General features: G+C 41.0%; 1 protein-coding gene across 2 annotated transcripts in view; it reads right to left on the bottom strand.

The window, feature by feature from the left end:
* CPXM2 (carboxypeptidase X, M14 family member 2) overlaps window positions 1-12,903 on the bottom strand; it is a 105,149-nt gene extending 92,246 nt beyond the window's left edge. For both annotated transcript variants that reach the window (XM_048506155.1, XM_048506156.1), the window contains exons 1-2: window positions 12,443-12,903; window positions 177-278 (exon numbers count right to left, since the gene is read on the bottom strand). In XM_048506155.1, the coding sequence (XP_048362112.1) occupies window positions 177-278; window positions 12,443-12,758 (418 nt within the window). In that variant the 5' untranslated portion in view covers window positions 12,759-12,903. The remainder of the gene's footprint in view (window positions 1-176; window positions 279-12,442) is intronic.
* Window positions 12,904-21,381: the final 8,478 nt, after the last annotated feature.

Raw genomic sequence — 21,381 nt, 5'->3', positions numbered from 1 at the left:
TGAGTCTCTGGCATGGAACACGAAAAGCAACCAATGAACAGTGGATTTCAATATACATATACCTGAAATGAACAGAAAGATTCATAATATGTACTGTTTGCAAGGCCTTTTTTAATTGTTATTTTTTTCTGATAAAAGGTTTACCAAAGAAGGCATCTCAAGACATTTTGGCTTACTTTCTCGACTTTCTTCATAAGCGTTTTGTCTTTCATAGTCTCCATCTGGTGTCCTTTCTGTGCCTTTCTTGTTTTTCTCACCTTTTCTGTTGCCATTTTTAGCTGTAGAAAGAATATTCTTTTTTTAAAAAAACTGCATATTATTTTCCCAAACACAAACTAGCAAATGTGACAATCCAATCAGTAATTATAAATAAAATAATAAACCAGTATCCCATTTTAATTTATCTGTGTTGTTCCAAAAAGTACATTATTCCTCTTCCTTTTCAAATGCTACAAAGTTAAAAAAAAACACTGGGTGTACTTTGGAAAAAGTCCATCTTTCAAGTCTCATTCAATATTATAAGATTTAAGCACACCTTCAGTTCTGATTTCAACAAAAATTAGGTCTGCTCATTGGGTCAAACTAGCAAGTGGACCGGCTGTTTGGGAAAGAAGCAAATGGGCAACAGGAAACACATTGCTGGGAGCCATGGTCTCACACTGAGGACTACTGTTCTAAAGGATTAATCTCATTATGATTCTGTAGTTTTCGGCATTGTGTGGAAACTCAAGTAAGAGCCATTGGTCTAGAATTAGTTCTTAATGACCTGTTTCCTGCTCTTAGGAAATCTGTTAGAGCAACATTGAGACAGAAGATTTTGCATGATGCTGCAATACATGTGTGCAACCCACAAGATAATAGTGCAGAGAGTAGAAGACATGCGCCAGAGTATAGTGGATAATGTTTTGCATTAGAGTAGAGAGACTCAGGCTAAAATTCCCACTTAGCAGTGAAGCTCAATGGATAAGCATGGGCCAGTCACTCAGATTTAACTACCATGTAAAGTTTTTATGAGGATAAAATAGATAATGTGAGAACAGGCTTCCCATGTGCTTGCCATTGGTGGACAATTGCCCACCCCAACCTGATCCTTTCACCCTTGAAAAACTAAGGAATGGGTGAAAGAATGGTCACCATTTAGGCGACATGACAGGATTTTCTCCTCCTAGTCTCTATGATAAAGTCCATAGAAGCTGAGAGGAGGAAAAAGTGCCACTAGACAACCTCAGGGGAAGCTTCTTGAATTGTGGAGGTGGTACAAGGGGAGGGATGCAAAGAACAAGGTACCGGTAGCCAACCTCCTTCAGAATGAAGCTGTTGTCAGTGTAGCAGGATGCCTGCCTTAAAATTTCCTAAAATGTTGTAAAACGTCCCAACTGCCTTAATGGCAGTCATTTTGTGGTGACATTTATTTCCTTGCCTGTTCTCAAAATTTTAGTATCAGCATATCCTTTCCATATCAACAGTTGACAAAGGAAACTGACTCTTGAAAGCACACACCCTGAAAATCATCTTGGTCTCTATGTTGCTACTGGAATTGAATCTAGTATATAGACAGCTGAATATGTATTACAGTACTGCATAAAGCTGAGTAACTTGCTTTTGGTCCATCAGTAGCACTAGCACAATCATAATTTCAGAAAGCAGTGAAGAATGTACATGACCACACATGGTAGTGATTGGACAACATATCCTGTTGTGTGTTTTTTCTCTCAAGATTAGCAAACAAGCATTCAGACAAATATCACAGCACTTCTGATTTCCTGTCTTATGAGTTCTACAAAATAATTGGGAGCCTTTAAATTCTGTGTTTCTTGATCATAGTAGCAGCAGCCTGGGCCAGCCAGGTAATTCCCATTGTATTACAGCTTAGAAAATATCAAATATTTTATCCACATTTCCACAGGCTCAAAAGCATCACTCTTCCTATTGACTTTCTTAAAATATCAAATGGTAACTGCAGCCAGGAGAACTACTACAGCCACCAAATTATATTGAATTTATTTCTTACTTCCTGTTAGATGTTGTCCTAAACCCAGACTTCCACTTAATTAGGGCTTACAAGGAAGTTATTAGTTGTCCAGTTTTGGTGATATGTGTGGCGATGTGCAAACTCTCACATGCACACATCGAGGCACATGAAGCTGCCATATACCGGATCAGACCATCCCTCCAGCAGTGTTAGTACTGTCTAATCAGACTGGCAGAAGCTCTCCAGGGTCTCAAGCAGAAAGCTTTCATTTCTCCTGCTACCTGGTCCTTTTAACTGTAGGAGTCAGAAATTGAATGTGGGGCTTTCTGCATGCCATGCAGATGGCTCCTCTCCGTGCCCTCTCTTTGGCTCACTTTGATTTCCATTGATTCTGTGCTGGTTTTCCTTGAAAGTGTTCACAAAAACCCTAAAACCAAGCACTTATAAGAAGCTTTAAAATGAATATTATTTTCCCCTTACACTGCCAGTCCCCCTCAGCAAATGTTTTAAACACAGAAGGTTTTAAAGGGAAAAAACTTGCTAGGGACAGGACTATTGTTATGCCTTTTTTATCTGAAAATTAACTGAATGAACACCTTAGCTCCTAATCATACTCAGATACATCATTCCTGCTGCAGAGCATGAAATTTGAGGTTCCCTCTGACTCTTGAACTGTGAGGGATAGGAAAATGCAAAATTCCGTGTGCCTCTGCTATCATTTTCTGCCAGAAAGCAGGGACTGAATTTTTATCTGTCTCACAAGAACAGGATTTGTAGTCTCTAGACACTCCAAATCTCATACTTCAGACATTAGATTATTTTAACAGATTGCATTTTCAAAAAAGAAGAACCAATTTCAGATCTCATATTTATTTATGATAACAGATATTTAGGGAACTCATGCTTTCATGTCTACCTCTTCAGGCACTCCATGAAACTGATGACACAGGCAACTTCATCTGAAAGTTCCTGGCCCAATAAACAAATTATTCCTACATGTATGGCATAACAGTGAACATAAAACCACTGTCTGCTAAAGGCTCAAGGAGCAGCATAAATAAAGTTTTGAAATCAGAACAAGCTGTTGTGCCATGACTGGCACAGAGAAGGACATGGCAGACTTCCTACTTTCTTTGCCAAACACACTCACAAAATTACTTTAAATTTCTTCTGGGGCAGCAAACAAAGAGACTGTGAAATATTATGGTTAGATTATGACCAAAGTACAAACTTCAGTCATGATTGTCAGCAATATGGGATATAGTTGACTATCATAGGTCATTTCTACACAGTCCAAATATCTTGGGTTGAGCAAGGGAAATATCCTGGTTTGGCCAAGATTTTCTCATGGTTCCCAGTCCTAAAGCCAGTTTGCTACCATGCAAACACCACAGTAGCAGAACCAGTTTATTTTTTCCACCCAGCCACCTGATCTCCTTGCCCCCCAATCTCCCCACCAGACGTCATGTCAGTTTTCAACTCGGCTGAGCCGCTGACCGTTGCAGCCCCACTTCCTGAACCATTCCTCAAAGCACATATTCTGCTTATGGTAGCGACCCCATTTTCTTTTCTGTACATGTTCTGGTTGTTCTGAGCACATAGCTAGGGAGATGTGCACTTTGGGCCAAATGTTAGTGGGCATATCATGGGGGGTGGGGAGTCTCTCATTTCCCACAAAATATGAGAACGTGAGTGGGAATGTGATGTGATGCTGTCCCTTGTTTTTTGCTGCCACTTACCATGTTAAAGCCTGCGCCACACCCTATCCAGAACTGGAAAAAGGGGGGCTTCATTTTCCCCCACTGCCACCCAAAAGCAATAGCCAATATGAATGTGGGACACCGGGGATGTGTACGCATGCAGAGATACACTTGCAGTGTGAATACAAAAGACCCAGGCTTGTGCAAAACAAATTGGAGTATTTCCTCCCTGTCTTTGTTTGATTCCATTACAGAAATGGGCAGCCATGCAAAGGGAGAAACTGGGATAAAATAGAATGGATTGTAAAATACCAATTGTAACCTGGTATAATTGTGCTGTGCGGAAACAGCCATAGTGATCAAGTCCAGGTGTCCAATACATAACCAGTGGTGCCACAAAAGTTTGGAGGCAATATCATGTAATTCTATGAACAGTTTTCAGTTCAGAGTATATTTGAGTATATTAGCATATATTTGAGTATATTAGCATATATTTGAGTATATTAGCATATATTTGAGTATATTAGCATATATTTTTATTTTAAGGCAAGTCTGTTCTGAATCTCTGTAATCCAGAATTTAACGATCTGGAATTCAAAAGATTTTATTGTTTTCACATGTGCCACTTGAAGATTGTCAATCATTTCTCCTATCTTGGAGCTTTTGTTCAAAAGTGTCACAAGAAGAGAAAGAGTTTGGAATTATACCCCACTTTTCTCAATCATAAGGAGTCTTAAAGTGGCTTACAAACTCATTCCCTTCCTCTTCCCACAGCAGACACTCTTGGAGGTCAGTGGGGCTGAGAGGCCTAAGATAATTGTGACTGGCTCAAGGTCATCCAGTGGGCTTCATGTGAAGGAGTAGGGAATCAAACCTATTTCTCCAGATTAGAATCCACTGTTCTTAACCACTACACCAGGGGCCATGTGTCCCTTTAACCATTATGGCTCCAGGGGCCAAATACCGTGGCTCCCCCCTGGAAGGCATTTACAGATCCCGGCCTGCTGCCAGGCATGGCGGCAAATACTGCCCGGCCTCCATTCATGTGCAGTGGGGGCTCGAGGCTCGGAGGGGAAGGCGCCTCCGAGGGAGAGGAGGAACCGGCCCTCCTAATGGCTAAGTTGATTGCAGTTACATGATGGCACCCTCAAATCTCCATGAATTTTCTGACCCAGAGTTGGAAACCTTACATGTGGCAATGCCTGCTCCACCCTTCCCTCTCAGCTACTCCATGTGTTGCTCTCAGGCTTTCTGTTCCGCCTCACTCCCATTGGCATCAGCCAGGCTGGCAAATCGCTCGCTGGCTGCTAGGGAGGACAGGAAGATACCTGATCCTGGGTTAGATGGAATGCTTCTTTGGGAAAGTTCTGCTTTTCTTTTTTTTTACAGGGGAAGGTATTCCACAGCTTCCCCAACAATATTTGGAGCCCATCCTGTACTTGACATACTTTGGTCACTGTTCTAAAAATAGACCATGACAGAAAGGCTGAAAGGTGAAATCAAACATTTTACAATCATTTGTGCATAGGAATTTGTTCATAGTTTTTTTTTAGTCTGGCCCTCCAACAGTCTGAGGGACAGTGAACTGGCCCCCTGTTTAAAAAGTTTGGGGACCCCTGCACTACACCATGCTGGCTCTCAGTTTTTAAATGCTGGAATCAGATTTCTAAGAGACCATTACTTAGGAGATCTATCAAGAATCCATGAATCCAAGATAAAAAATCCACAATGTTCAAAAACCAGTGGGAGAACGTTTGAATCTTTCTGACCTAAGAGTGCTTTCAAGAGAAGATTACAATTGGAGAAGCTTCAGGGAGAGATTACAATTGGAGATTCATTTCTTTCATGAATTCACAACACTGAACCCACAAGACTGAATAAAGATTTGCATTTCACTACAGGTACTAAATTTCTGCCCTTAAACAGTTCTCCTCCTCTCTAATCATGCTGGTTACAATGTGCATTGTACCGCATCCTGAGTTCCTTCATTGCAATCCCCCTCCCACCTTCTGACTGGGTTTATAAACCCAAAATCTTGTTGGTCTCCAAGCTGCTGCTGGACTCAAATCTAGCTGTTCTACCGCCAACCAACATGGCTACCCTCTGAAACTATCACAATCTAAGTCTATTTAATAGGATTGCATTGCACTATTTATTAGGACTGCACTGGAAGCCATGAAAGGAGCTGGGCAGGGGGAGAGTTCCAGGAGGAAACATAGTATAAATGGTAGACAGGGAGGGATAAAGAAGGGTTGTATGTGGCAGCCAGGATCACAGAGCATGGTCTTTTGAACTCAAACTCAATAGGACAGTGAGAAGCAACAGGTCTTTCAGGAAAAATTAGCCTGATATTTTTGATCATGAGTAGTTAAAAGAATGGGTAAAAACTGCAACACTGGATGTCACTTTGAGGTTACTATAAATGTTTGACAGGAGAGGATTCTACCTTTTGTTAGTAACTCAGGGAGGCCTTGTCTGACAGCCCTGAGATTTTCTTGAGTCTCTTTTAAGAGTGGGTTTCAGTGATCCTCAGGTGCTAATCAACTCGACTCATTGTTTGGAATGATCTCAGCAGGTTGCAAGGCAAGGCAGGCAAAAATTTCACATCTCCTTTGCATAGCTAGTGAGTCAGTGCTGAATTACTAACATTACAGTGAAGTCCTCCTGACTTGCCAAGATAGAGTCTATGCTGTTTCTCTGCTTGTTTCTTATTTGAAACAAGAGCACAATATAACATTATTTATGCCTGCCATGCAAGTGAAAGTTTAATTAAATGGAGATGCTTTCTTCTATTCAGCATGCAGGGTTCAATCGCTAACAATTTTCCCCCAGTTATACGGAGAAGAGTTACACTCTGAAATGAATTTTGCATAAGATCGATGGGATTCTTTATTAAAGAACTATACTTGACTTTTAAACATGACACACACCACACTTCTTTTGCATATCCCCAATGCAGAATACCTTCAAAATGACCCCACTTAGAATAAGGGAGATTAGATTTCTGTCAATGCAATCCTAAACATGTTCTGCCTTTCAAATTCATAGCCAAACAAAATGTGATGATGGCTATGGGTTCATCTCATGGTTCCAGTGCCATTTTAGAAGCAGTTGTAGTTTTTTTTTTTTTAATTGTCACGAGATCCTGGTTCAGATGGGTTGTTCACCACAGCAGCCCCAAGAGCCTTTGTTTCCCCCCCCACACCTGTACAGGTGCAGAAATCACCCCTCCAAATGGCAATTTTGAAGAAGTTTAATGCTTCTGAAATGGTGTCAGAAGCCATGGAACGGGCCTATGGCTGCCATCATGTTAGTTTGAATCTTAGTTTAGGATTCTTTTCCTTCCACCATTACTTTTCCAGTTCCTAAACACTTCCATTTGTTTCCCTTTTAAACAAATGTCTCTCTGTGTATGTGAACATTCTCCATAGTTCATTTTGCAAACAAAAAAGGAAGGAAGTCAAAAAGGCCATGAAAGTGAAATTGAAAAGAGTCTTTGCCTTGTATAGAACCTGGAGTTGACCAAGAGCCCCATCCAAAGTGTGACAGGGGGGATTGGTTCATGGGAGCAGGATGCAGATTTGCCCTTCCTGGGGCACTAACCCTGGCAAAAGGATGATCCTGCTGGCATGTGGTTGTCTCCACCACCACCACTCCAGCACTGGAACACAGTGCTGAATGCTGCACCAACATCCTAGGGCCTCTGTTGCCATCCCCAACATAGTGATGGCAAGCCACGTGCACGGTCCTGGCCTTTGCTGGCATTACGCTGGCAGGTTGTTCCTCAGACTTAAACCACCCTTTTGGGTGGCATAGGTCTACTGAAGCCCATAGAGGCTTCTTGGTGGCAGGGAGGCTCTTTCACTTTTCAAGCTTCCCCATACCACCAGGAAGCCTTTTGTGGGGTGGAGGTTGAGGGCTGCAACAGTGCCACAGGCAGATGCCCAGCTCTTGGAAATTCCCCTCTGGAGCTGGTGCACCTCTGCACTGGTATGAGTTCCCATTCCACCAGTGCAAGGGGCAAATGTGCTGGTGGAGGAGCAACATGCCCAGTTGGCTTGGTGGTGGTGGTTCCACGGTGCCTGACCCAGAAGCTGCCTCTGATCCCCAGACCTGCTGGCAAAAAATGCTGTGCCAGTGTGACTAGGAGCATATCTCTTTTCTCCCCTATGGGGGATTCTTCAGTAAGTTTTCTTATGATTTTTTTAACCTTTTCAGGATTCCTGCCTATGCAGGGGTGGTGCCAGGGCAGTGCCAGAGAAGTGATGGAGCAGCACCATCCCAACCCGCCAGCCTTGTCTTGATTAGGCTGTTAAACACTTGACCAGCATGCAAGACATTTCTTGGAGTAGAAGGACATAGCATGGTTACACGTCATAAGATATGACGGCATCCAAATCTACTTACAGAGTATTATGGGCATGTATTAAAGGCAGGCAAATGGGGAAAATCCTGCTCCTGTACTATTTGAATAATTATGTGGTGACATGTAACCCCCAAAAAGTATAATATTTTTATTGTAATAATGCACATTAACTGAAACAGGGAAAGTCTATAATTAGTCATGTAAAATGGAACTGTTTTTTGTCTCTGACTCAACAGAAAGTCCTCCAAAACTGGTGTTTGAAATTCATGAGAACAAAACAAACATTGCACTGGAGGAGCCTATATGGTTCTGGTTTAATTCAAAACTTGATACAAGGTTATTTTTTACCTTACCTTCTAGTAGTCTACACTGTGCTAAAAACTCCATGTGAGGTCTGAAAGCAATGTTTCAAAAGTTGGGAACCCAATAGAATTTGTAATCCTTTTCTCCAAAAAATCTCATGGAGAAGAGTCATTTTAAAATAAAGTGTCTTTATCCTATAGCATGGAGGCATTTTGGAATATGGACTTTCCTTTAAATAAAATACATCTGCCAACCCTGGCTAGACGTTTTTATTCTAGGCTCACTTGCATGGAAAGCAGAGTTTTCATACTACAAGGTTTCCTATGCATCTTTCCCAGCCAAGAAAAACTTTATGTTTGGAATGGAAAGAGCACTTGTTGAAAGGTACCTTTTCAGGCTGCAATAAGGTTCATCATAACAATCACATGCATTATTTCAATACACATCTGCATAAGATTGATGCTGGTCCTTTATCACAATTAATCTAATGGAATGTTCTTCCCACAGAATTTCACATTCCTCCTTACTTGCTTAAGGGAGATGCCAAACCCCACCCAGCCACCAGTAAGGGATGGTGGGGGTAGGGTTGCCAGTTCCAGGTTGGGAAACTCCTGGAGATTTGGCAATGGAGCTTGGGGAGGACAAGGACCTCAATGGGTACAATGCCATAAAATCCACTCTCCAAAGCATCTATAAAATACATCTTCTTTGGGGCAGACTATGTGTTATGTCTGCCACAAGGTTGCCCAATCCACTTTGCTAATGCCTCCAAATGCTGCGGGGCCTGATTTCAATGCAGGAATGTGGCATGGGGGAAAGAGAAGTTTCAGCCTCCTGCCAATTTTTTGTTGCCAAAATGGCTGCAGGAGTCCTTCCTGTGCCACGTTTCCAAACTGAACTGGGCCCTGCGACACTTGGAATGTTACCGTGGTTCCCTGATGTCACTTTTGTCTGTAAAGCTAATTGGGGAACCCTGACCCTTTTTGTGCCACACATTGCATATAATTTAGCCTTTTGTTTCACTTGACCAACTGATCTAATCAAATGCTTTAGCAATTCAGTAAAGAGCATGATTTTATTTTGTTCTGTGGATTTTTTTATTGTGATGCAACTGTTTCATGTCTCTTTGTGTCCTTTCTGTGAACAACCTTGCATATGAGTCATGGGTGAAACCTTTTCATATGCAAATATTTGATGTATATCCTGGTAACACACATTTTATTTATGTGTTAAAATACTTATAGCCTGACTTTTCTTGTGGTTCAAGGTGACTTAAAATAATAAACTTTTTTTAAAAACCAAAAAATAAAACAACATACCCCAAATTCCCCCTTAAAAGATGTCTATCTGTTCAGACTCCCTGGCAAAAGTCAGGCCTTGCAGTACCCTCTGAAGGTCTCTATGGAGGGTCTCCTCTCACCACTTCAGGGATCCCATTTCAGAGAGCTAGAACCAAAAAGATAAAGGTTCAGGCTCTGTGTGATGGCAGACAGCCAACAAATGGCTGCTTGATAACCATAGTTGGTGCACAGCAGCATATGGAAGGAGGTAATCCTTCAGATATTGGCAGTGTTACTGTCAGTCAGTGGTCTGGGCGGGTCTGCTGCTGGCCTTCCAACATATGTCAAACTGTACATATAGAAAAGGCATTTAAGTGTGACTGGGGATACAGGGAATATTTGCATGACCCACATTCCATGGGGCTTTATTATCTCCATATTATCCCACATTTTACAGGTTGATAAGAGGACTAACATCACTGAAATAATGCATGTACAAGACAAAGACGTCAGATATGCATTAAAACTCATTATTTCATAACTCCGTCCTCCACATTGATTGATCCTATAATATACCTATATCTAATACTAGTAGCAAAGCCCATTGCAGGGGAAAATGCAGTGGGCTCTAGAAAAGGGAGACAAGCAAGCATTTCCTCCTATAATGGGCTTTACTGGTGCCTTACCCTTCTTCACTCCACCCCAGCCGCTTCCTGCCTACCTGGCATTTTACTGGAGTGTTGTGGGGTTTCCGGGCTGTATGGCATTTTAGTATATAGACACAAGGAATTTACCACATGAAGTGTGCATCGCTAGATGCATAAGTATTGCCAAGGCCAGCTGTACATCTGTCATTTGTACACTTGGTAAGTATTTAGTGGTTCAAAGGTATAGAGACATCGTTCTTCCAGTTAGGCTGTTACTAGTTACATGTTACATGTTAGAAAACAAAATTCTGAGCTGTTTCAACACTTGATGGTACCATTTGAAATCAGAGGAAGTTGGGGGGAAAGCTAAAATGGCTGTTTTCTGCTTTTATGGCATTTGAAACAGCTGCCTTTGAGCTTGTCTATCTCCCTTAATTTACTTTTGTCAAGTGTGTATCACATGTAGCTTTCAGCTATTATGATTTTTAGTCCAATTCTCATTCAAAGCAGCTACTGATCAGTACCAGCTGCTCAGCCAAAGGGTAGATCACGTGTTCCTATCCTTCAGCTTTGCTTCATTCCAGCTCTAACTCAGCTGATTGTTTGCTACAAACATCTAATTAATCCAACATGCCTATGGTCCCATTGAGCTAAAAGAAAAATAAGGCTTTTTAAATACTTGCCAATTGAATGTTTGGTACATTATACTAGTTTGCTCTTGAATGCAAGATTACAGAGACAGACCATTATCCCTGCAGCTAGATTCACAGCTGTAAATTAATGTTAATGATAGCTTATCCGTATTATTCCATACTTGCTTTTTTCTGCCCTTAGGGTAGATAAAATAGTAAGCATCCTATGTAATTAATTAGCATAGAAGACTCTTGTGTTGATTAAACAGCTCAAATGAAGTGCAATATAAAACTCTTTTACACCAAAAGATATATTTCATGGATACTCCCTGAGGTGAAAAGAAGGAGCATTAGCATTGTTTCATGTGTGGGAGGCAAGACTGGTACAAGTAGGTGGGGCTTTAAAATGCAGGTGTTCCCTAAAGAATGTGCTATATCCGCCCTTTCCTTCCATAGTGCTCCACCAGGCATCATGAAAAATCAGTCCTAGCACTCCACATCTTTATGGGATTTTCTGTCCTCACCAAAAACAAAACAAAACAGGACACAGCGTTGTAAGGACACCTGTGGAAAAGTCTGAAGTGCAAATAGACAGAGAATACAACTGATCTTGTCCACAAGTCTGGATCTTACATGTAACAAACTCTGGCAACATCAGGCTTTCAAGCATGAGTTATCTTGGGTCACAAAACACTCTTTCAGCCACCTTAAGCCATCACAGATCTTTTTAGAGGATAAATTAATGAAAAATGGAAAGCACCTTATGTACTGAAAGGACAAGAAAAATGACCAAGCTATCTACCCACCTGCCAAGGCTATAAAACAGCAGAAAAACAGCAGTCAGATAGCCTTCCATTTTGCCTGGATCAAGCAACACATCTAGTATATGCTTTTAGATTTTGCAACTTAAACCATTTTAATTTTCACCTTTTTAAAGTTAATTACTTTGAGAACATGTGTTTTGAAAAGCAGTTTGGAATCACTCTCCTTGACAGAGAATACCAGCATTGGCTGAATTTGCATTTGAACCCCGGACTCTCTTTTCTTTGACACAAAAGAAACATATTGAAAGAAAATATTCCTTTACAGAGGTGCTTAATACGATTTTAACATGAAGTTTGGCAGCTGTTCACATGCCAGACTGTGAAATAAATTCTAGAACCCTTTCCTGAATCAGAGACAAGGTTTTTGAGCCCCAAAGTTACCCTAGAAATGTTTCATTATAACATAACGTATTTTCAATTAACTAACAAAAAAGTGTTTTCTGTCATTGTGTGTGTAAGGGAAGGGGAGTTGTGCACTGGTTGTGGATTTGAGTAAGAAGACTTTTCTTGATTGCATTTAGATGAAGAGGGGATGGGAAGTAAATTGCGCAGCTTGAGACATTTTGAGTTTTCCCAAAACTGTGAAGATTGATCTTAACATTAGAATTTCCAATTAACATGGTGACTATAGCTGCTGTTATACTTCTGATGGATGAAAAGAAATCCCTGTGAGATCTGTCTGCAATCTCAAACTTTGCAAGTGAAAGAGAAAAGTTACCTGGCGGAGTGTCCAGAGTAGATTTATCTTTTTTGTTGGCTTTCTTTGGTTTTAACTCCTTCTTGGCATGTCTAAAACGTTGTGGCTGTTCTGTCTCTGCAGGGGGTTCTGTTTCTTCCTCTTTTGGTTGTTCTGTGAATGGCGAAAATTCATCATCGGGATCTGGAAAAGAGTAATAATGATCCCTGTTGATGATTTCCTGTAGGTAGTAATCCTGATCTTCCATAGGTAGACCCCAAATTGAATCCACCAGCAGTGCCAGACCGAACACCCAGAGCACAAGAAAAAGCTGAGATTTCTCGCAGAGTGGAATCATTTTTTCTTTTGCAGAAAAAAAAGCTCCTTTGTGAATAATATCCAATTTAGATTCAACGAAGAGGAAAAACAGGAATCTTGGCAGCTAGTAAATTCCCAGGATAAAGAGCGACGTCTGGGATAAGAGCTTCTGCTTTGGACTAGTTTTCAAAAGTTGCAAGTAATGAAGTGAAAGTGAGGTGGGAGGAGGGAGGGCGACAGCCCAAGTTCCATGTGATCACCAAGGCTTCCCAGCCAGACACATCTGCAGGCAGGAAGAGCTAGCTGACACTTGGCAGGTGTGATTCTCTGAAGCCTTGATAATGTCTTTTCTTCTTGTTTCACTCCTTTTCTCCAGCCTGTGAAAACTTTATCAGCTCTCACTTTGTATGATGTTATGGGATCAGCCCTCAATCTGGTGCTGAGCAAAAACTTTGCTTATTCAAAGTAATTTTTTTTTACAAAAATTGGCCACAAGCCTTGATACAACTTCTCTCTCCAGCACTTTTTGTAAAATAGTGTGTTCAGAGAAAAGAATGAAAGAGGAAATGTTTTCATCTGTGGTTTATGGCATTTTACCCCTGAAGAATATTAAGATTGCATTCAAATTATAATGAAAGGAAAACATGCTTGTGAAAATTCCTTCTCCTCCTACAGTGTTTGATAGAAAACAGGTGCTATCGTTCAACAGCATAGAAAGACTTATATTTTCTCATTTGTATTGTCTCTCTAAATAAACTTTTCTGGGTCTAGAGGTTAGTAGTCAGGATACTGGGCACAAATAGTATTTTTCTGTCTCTGGTGCTTCTAGATTTTCATCCAAATCTTCTCTTCTATTTATTATTTTAGGCAGTTTCTGTTCAACTTTTTTGCTTATCTGGTGGTCTTGAATAACAGCTCACTTACCCAAAGCCTTCATTTTCTAGAAACTATGCAAAATATTTCCACTTCAAGATTTTTCCAAACAGAAGTATGAGTTGAAAGCATTTAAAAATGTCTCTCACCTTCCAAAATATATTTCACTGAATAAATATTAAAGGCCAACACTTCTGTCTCTGCAGGAGTTCTTAGATCCCTTTCCTTCCATAAAATATATAATTTTCAAATGTGTGCCTACCCAGTCCATTTTTTCATGCTCATGTTTGACCATTGCGTCCCAGTTTTGCATCAGTCCTGATTAATATCTTTACATTACATCAGTCAAAGGTAGCTCGAATGAAGCCTGGGGACTAGCACACACATTGAAGACAGGTAATTTGTCCCGAGCATATACCTTGATCCTAGACAGTCCTGCATGGAATTATTTTACAATTACTGTTCATTTAAAGCTATTTGAAATATGCACTATTTTAGACAGTAGACTTGTTTAATTCCTCCCTCATGACCAAAAACTAAATATGCGACTTCTCCTCCTCCAGCAACTTCCTGGGAAGTGCTATACAGGTGACACCTAGGTGAATGTTTGAACAGATTTTATAAGTTCTAAACCTTGTGTTCTGAAATTCTCCCTTACAAGTAAGTGGGCGATGGGTTGAAATCTTGCCTGGCAGTCCATTGAAGGGGGACATGCAACAAAGACAAATTTGGGTATTTGACCACTGAGTGACAGTCGTCATCTGCATACCAAAACTGAATGTCATGCATTTGAAGCTGAAGATTGTGTGCAGCATTCAGTAGTTCCTTGAGAAAAACAAATCAACCAAACTGTGGCCCTTTCCACACAAATCCCCTAAAAACATTTCTAAAATGTTTTCAATCCCCCCTTACACCGATGTATGTCTGCACTTGCCCCCATGAAACGATTCCAGGTCACCATTACATGATTTTTCCTTCTTCTTTTTAAATTCTGTATTGAATGTATGCTTCAATGCTGCACAGTCTCATGCTGCATTCTCTACTTCTAATATACTCAGTGCTTTAAAGATTGCCCCCCCCAATAAAATAATAAACAGAGAAATGCTGCAGACAAACAGGTGAGAGGGAACTGAATAAGCTCAGAAAATGGCACTGAGGAGGAAGTTCAGAGAAGCAGGGAAGAGTGGGAAATGTAGTGAATAGGAGCAAAAGCAACTGAAGATATTTTCACAATGTTTCAGCCAGGGAATCATTTTAAAAGGAATTTCATTTAAAACATTTTGAGGCTGGGAATAAAACATTTTGGGATAAAAGCAGTGTAGAACTCCCTGGAGGAAATGTTTTATTTCCTGCCTCAAAATGTTTTAAAAGGTTTGTGCAGAAAGGGCCAGTGTACCCTCAAACCTGTGAAAATAAATGTGTACATATATAATGCTGAGATTAAAGATACCTGTTCATATTACATTTCTATATAACATTACACAACATTTAAAATTGTAATATTTAGAATTATCTATCACAAATTTTATTAATTACTAAAGTAGTTGTGTTAACTCCTTGAGATGGTAGATATGATTTCTATATGCTTTGGCCACAAAGGACTGCTAGAAATAACATTTTTCTCCCCCCGAAGCAGCCAAATGTTTTCTGTTCCTTAGTACTTAAAATCTGCAGTAAATTGTGGACTATAAAATGGAACAAGAAAAATAGAACTATAGTATTTAAAAACTCTTTTTTCCCCAGAATAGCCATTTATTGCTGCTGTCAACAGTCACTTACCACAACAGGAGTAGTAAATTTTAAAAGCCCTTTTGAAAAATACAAATAAATCTGTGTTTAAACTTTCAGACCATGCTTTTAAGAAGTCAGTGTGACATGAGGTGCCCTTTCTCCATGATTCTGAGAACTTAAAAGCTGATTTCCAACTGGGTGCTGTGTGGTTTCCGGGCTGTATGGCCGTGTTCTAGCAACATTCTCTCCTGACGTTTCTCCTGCATCTGTGGCTGGCATCTTCAGAGGATCAGATCCTCTGAAGATGCCAGCCACAGATGCAGGCGAAACGTCAGGAGAGAATGTTGCTAGAACACGGCCATCAGCCCGGAAACCACACAGCACCCAAATGATTCCGGCCGTGAAAGCCTTCGACAATACATTGATTTCCAACTGTTTTATAAGTCAAAGGCTTTAAAGGTAGGTTTCCGTTCATATATAGCAGATTGTTGTAAGTCTCCTACAATGCTTAGGTAAGGCAAAGGCAACCTTTTTTGATGCATGTACTGAAAAATCCTCCTCCTCATCTTCTAAAACTGTTCTATGCCACCTTTTGACCTAATACAGAATCTCCAGGGTAGTGAACATCTGAACATTAAAAATATTTCAGACATTAAAAAACATTTCAGAACATGAAAAACAGTGTTGAAAACACACACACATATACACACACTAATCAATTAAAGAGAACATATAAACACATAAACCCACAAACAGGCAGGTAGGCTAATAAGAGTTAATGAGCAAATGCCAACTAAAACATTTTACACCTGTTGGAAGAAGATAACAATAGATGGAGAGAGAAGAATCTTCTAAAGTTCTAAGGTTATAGAGCAATGATCATGAAGACCTTTCTTGAATTGCTGCCCATTTGGCCTCAGATTACAGAGTATATCTTAAACAGGTCTTGCAAAAATGACCAAAGTGGTAGGATAGTTATATATGGGAGTAGGTGGTCCTTCAGGTATGCTGGTCCTAAGCCATATAGGGCTTTAATCTTGCTGTGGCAAACACTGGCCTCCATTATGCAGCAAAGATCTTGTGCGTAATTGGCCAGAGTTGTTTTTCAGCACAGCACTTAAAAGGATTATTTAGTTTCAGTTCTGCTTAGATGTTATAGATTTTCAGAGGCTTCATAGATGGTACAGTACCTTTTTTTACATCAAGATGTTTTGGCTAATGGCTTGCTCACATAAGAACATAAGAACAAGCCTGTTGGATCAGACCAGAGTCCATCTAGTCCAACACTCTGCTACTCGCAGTAGCCCACCAGATACCTTTGGGAGCTCACAGGATTCTAACAGGCTAGGTACATTTACTCAGTACCTCATACAACTTTCACAATTATAAAACTCTCCACAAAACATAAAACAAACTAGTGAGGTACTAAAACAAATCCCATACCCCAGACCAGGGATTTGCAAACTATGGCTCTCCAGATGTTCATGGACTACAATTCCCATCAGCCCTGCCACTTGACCATGCTGGCAGGGACTGATGGGAATTGTAGTCCATGAACATCTGGTGAGCCATAGTTTGTAGACCCCTGCTCCAGACCAACTGATGTATAGGAATCCTTCCCTCTCCTGAATATTCTTCACTGTTTTATATGGACCTTCAGCTTGCCCTTTAATTAACCCTTCCACCAGTCCTTTGCTTTTACCACAGCTCGCAGGCTGATATCAGTAGCAGTCACACACATTGACTCAACTACTCCCATCAAAGTTTTTGCACTTTTAAACACAGTTAAGGCAGACAGCTCAACAGCAGGAATGCTAAAGATCAAAAGGGTCTCAGTTTTATACAGGGAGATAACACCCCCACCAGTGACATCAAGACACTTCTTGATCAGTGTGCAGGGTCATATCAGCCAATCAGGTGGCTTCCCTATTCCTAGGCCTCTATGCCTCATTCTGAATTTCAAAAATAATGGCTCCTGACAGATCTGCACTTTATAAAATAACTTTTCCTCTGTAGTTCATCACACCATCTTTACCTTTTCTTCACAAAAATAATTCATCATATTGTTTTTCTACTTGCCAGGATTGCTATAGAAACCAAAGCTGATTCTTTCATACCCTCCATATGCCATGATACCATCACTGCATGACATCTTTTTAAGTAAAAGTATAGCATAATTTTGGCATTTATTTTTATCTTTCTGTATATATATTTTGAGTCTTTCCCTGCAGCAAATATTTGAGATCAGTACAGTAATCTGAATAGTTTAAAGCACAGTCTTACCAAATTTTATATTTATTTATTCAACATTATTATAGTCAAGCTGTGAAGGAAACTAACAATTTAAGAAGGCAGAGGACATTTATGCGAGCCAGTGTGCCTGTGAAATAATTACAAAAGCCCCAAACACTGTTTCAAACTCTTCTAGTGTATTAGAAAAGATCTCATCTTTTTGTTTCAGGGTTTATGTATTTATTTATTTGTTTGTTTGTTTGTTTATAGGCAGCCTCATCCCCGAAGTGCTCAAGGCGGCTCACAACACGGCTGTTTCAACAGCAAATTAATACAACATAAAATAACCCATTAAAACTCAGCAGCAATTAATAATGAATAATTAAAACAGCAAGATTGTGTAACACATATACACATATACACAGGCGCCCGATCTAAAGACCAAAGGAAAAAATGAAGAAAGAAGAAAGGGAGGGAGGAGATAGGCAGGGCCCAAGATGGAATTAGGGCCCAACCAAGATGGTCCAGACAGGCAGCTTTGATTTCAGTTTCAGTTTCAGTGGAGGGGGGGTGGAACCGCGGCTGGTCCCTCCAAAAGCCCGGTGGAATAGCTCTGTCTTACAGGCCCTGCAGAACTCGTCAAGGTCCTGCAGGGCCTGGACAGCTGGAGGTAGAGCATTCCACCAGGCAGGGGCCAGAGCGGTAAAGGCCCTGGCCCGGGTCGAGGCCAGCCGCATCCTTGCAGGGCCTGGGATCACCAGTAGTTCTATGACAGTGGTTCATTCCACACAGCCAAAATAAGATGTCCTGGGGACTCTAAAAAAGGCATCTGAGGAGGCACTCCATGCAACTTTCTTCCCAAGATGTCCTCAGTATGCCTTAGGTCAGGGTATCTTTTTCTGAAAATCCTTCAAAGTGCACTTTTTCCCTTAAGGCACCTGGAAGACACCCCCGGCCTGACCATTTGTAATGCAAAGCTCAGGAGGTGCCTTATTTTTACCACCCAACTGTTTCACTCTCTGGTCAGTTTCACTCTCCACTTATGCCCAACATTTTATATGCAGATGAAGGGATTCTCCCTGCCTCCATTTGCTGATGTTTGCTCTTCAGGTTTTCATCCTGAGCATATTTTCAGCCTGAAAAGTATATAGTTGTACTCAGCTGGTCCTGCTAATTCTGAAAACATACAGTTTTCATTAAAAAAAAATTTTTGAGGAGCTACTTGTAGACCTGACCAGTGCTTTTCAATGGGGTGCTTTTCAATGGGAGTCCTCCGAGTGGCTGATTCTTTCTTAAGTGTCTGTGTAACTTCAAAAAATAGCTTCTTGAATTTAAAAAATTAAGAAAACTATATATTGCCAGAATCAGCAGGACCAAGTGAGTACAACTATGTACTTTTCAGGCTGCAAAGGTACCTAGGATTGGAACCCACAGAGCAAACATCCTGGTGCAACCTTCAACAAATGGAGGGAGGGAGAATTCCATCATCAGCACACAAAATGATGAATGCAAGTAGAGAGTGAAATTGAACAGAAAGCAAAATGGTTGGGCGAGAACCAGCCTCTTTTAACCTCTGATGCCTTTGCTGTCTGGAAAGCACGCCAGAAGCCATCTCTTTTTAAGATGTCCCACAGATGTCTTTTTTGTGTCTTTTTTGTGTTGTGTGTCTTTTTTGTGCTGTGCAAAATGGACCAATATGTTTCACACATTGAATACTGTTCAACTTACTGATCTGACTTGGCCAATTGCACTGGTAGAAAAGAACCTATGACAAAAAATTACTAGTTCAAAGGCATTTGAACACTGACTTCATGTTAATCATTGTTAAAAATTCAGAGCAGTTGAAAACAATGCAAGTAATTTAATAAAACAATTTCATCAGTATATATGTTCCATTTTATCAAATGGTTTTTACTCCCAGGAAAGTGATCTTAGAACTACAGCCTTCAAAATGAAACTCACTAACACACCAAAATAAAATGTAGATCAAACTGAACTTTCCCCCTTAATCTTTGCCAGCAAATTTACCACAGACCTGCTTTAGTCTGACTTTCAAATCCAATTACTATTTTAGTTGGGCTTTTGCAATCATGCAATTTGGTGTGTGTTCCACAATTTCAGGGTTATCCAACAATCTCAAAGATAATAAGAAGGGATAAAGAATGAGTGCTTATTCCCCCTGCAGAACTGGATCTAGGGGCACAGGTGTCCCCTGAGGTTGGGGGCAAGACTATTGTGAGCAGAGGAGGGGAAGCTTAAGATTCCTGAGATGTTCAAAGATATAAAATTCTATGTAGTGCGAGGCACAGACCCCCCTGATAGACTTCCTTGACCTAACTAATCTCTCTCCTTCCCCCAGCCAAGGCACACTTTGCTCTTCCATCTGCAAGACCTTCCAATTCCTTGTCTTCCCACTGCTCCTTTCAAGGACAGCATGTTGACAATGGCATCGTGACAATGGCACTTAAAACTACTGTGGGGGAGGGGTTATAGTGTATTCTAAACACTCACTGGGGGAGAAAGCTTTTTGGGGCTGGTGATGGTTAAGAAGACCCAAAGAGCCCCTTTCCTACCCACTGCCTTGTGCTCTGCTGAGATGCTATAAGCCTGGAGCAGCCTGGAATTGAATTGGGTGGAGGGAACATCTGGAGTTGAATTGAATTGGGTGGAGGGAACATCTGGAGTGCCAAAGGTTCGCCACCACGGCCTTTCCTCCCCACTGCCTTGTGCTCTGCTGAGATGCTATAAGCCCTGGAGCAGCCTGGAATTGAATTGGGTGGAGGGAACATCTGGAGTTGAATTGAATTGGGTGGAGGGACCATCTGGAGTGCCAAAGGTTCGCCACCACGGCCCTAGCATAACACTGGCTCTTCTCTCCCCCCCCCCCACCAATGCTTTAAAACTGGGACCAGTGTTATGCTAGGGCCGTGGTGGCGAACCTTTGGCACTCCAGATGTTATGGACTACAATTCCCATCAGCCCCTTCCAACATGGCCAACATGGCCTTCCAACAGCCCCTTCCATCAGGCCCTTCCATCTGGTCCCCCCGCCAACCTTCCCCAAAGAGCCTAATTTTAAACCTTAGGAAAGGAGGAGGAACAAGAATGAAGGGCCTGCTCATTGGCACTATGTGCTATCAACTAAATTATCATATGCATCAATTAGAAGAAGAAGAGTTTGGATTTATATCCCCCCTTTCTCTCCTGCAGGAGACTCAAAGGGGCTTACAATCTCCTTGTCCTTCCCCCCTTATAACAAACACCCTGTGAGGCTGAGAGAGCTCCAAGAAGCTGTGACTAGCCCAAGGTCACCCAGCTGGCGTGTGTGGGAGTATACAGGCTAATCTGAATTCCCCAGATAAGCCTCCACAGCTCAGGCAGCAGAGCAGGGAATCAAACCCAGTTCCTCCAGATTAGATACACGAGCTCTTAACCTCCTATGCCACTGCTGCTCCTTCAAAATGAAAACTTTCTCATGAAAACTGAGACCAATAGTTTCCTTTACTGAATCAATCCCATCTCATGGAGCCTTTTTGTCTTTTCGTATTGTCTTCAACATTTCCAACCCCTGAGTGTTTTCCAGTGATAATATACAGTAGCTTCAGTTTAGTCACTGTAGCTTCTAGCAGCATAGTCACCAGATATTGTTTTCCTTAGGCCATATTTTATCAGTCTGCAAAGGAGTATGAAATGTGTTTGGTGTTTCCCATGTCAAAATTATGTGTACTGTATTTTTAAAAATGTCTGGGGAAAGGCTAGGCTGAAAAACTTTCTCCTTGCATTGGGTTTTTATGTGTGCAGAATGCTGAGGGAATATTCAAATATTAA

This window comes from Sphaerodactylus townsendi, linkage group LG08 (assembly GCF_021028975.2).
Source record: "Sphaerodactylus townsendi isolate TG3544 linkage group LG08, MPM_Stown_v2.3, whole genome shotgun sequence".
NCBI classification, from domain to species: Eukaryota; Metazoa; Chordata; class Lepidosauria; order Squamata; family Sphaerodactylidae; genus Sphaerodactylus; species Sphaerodactylus townsendi.
This window is presented reverse-complemented; position numbering and strand designations above follow the sequence as displayed.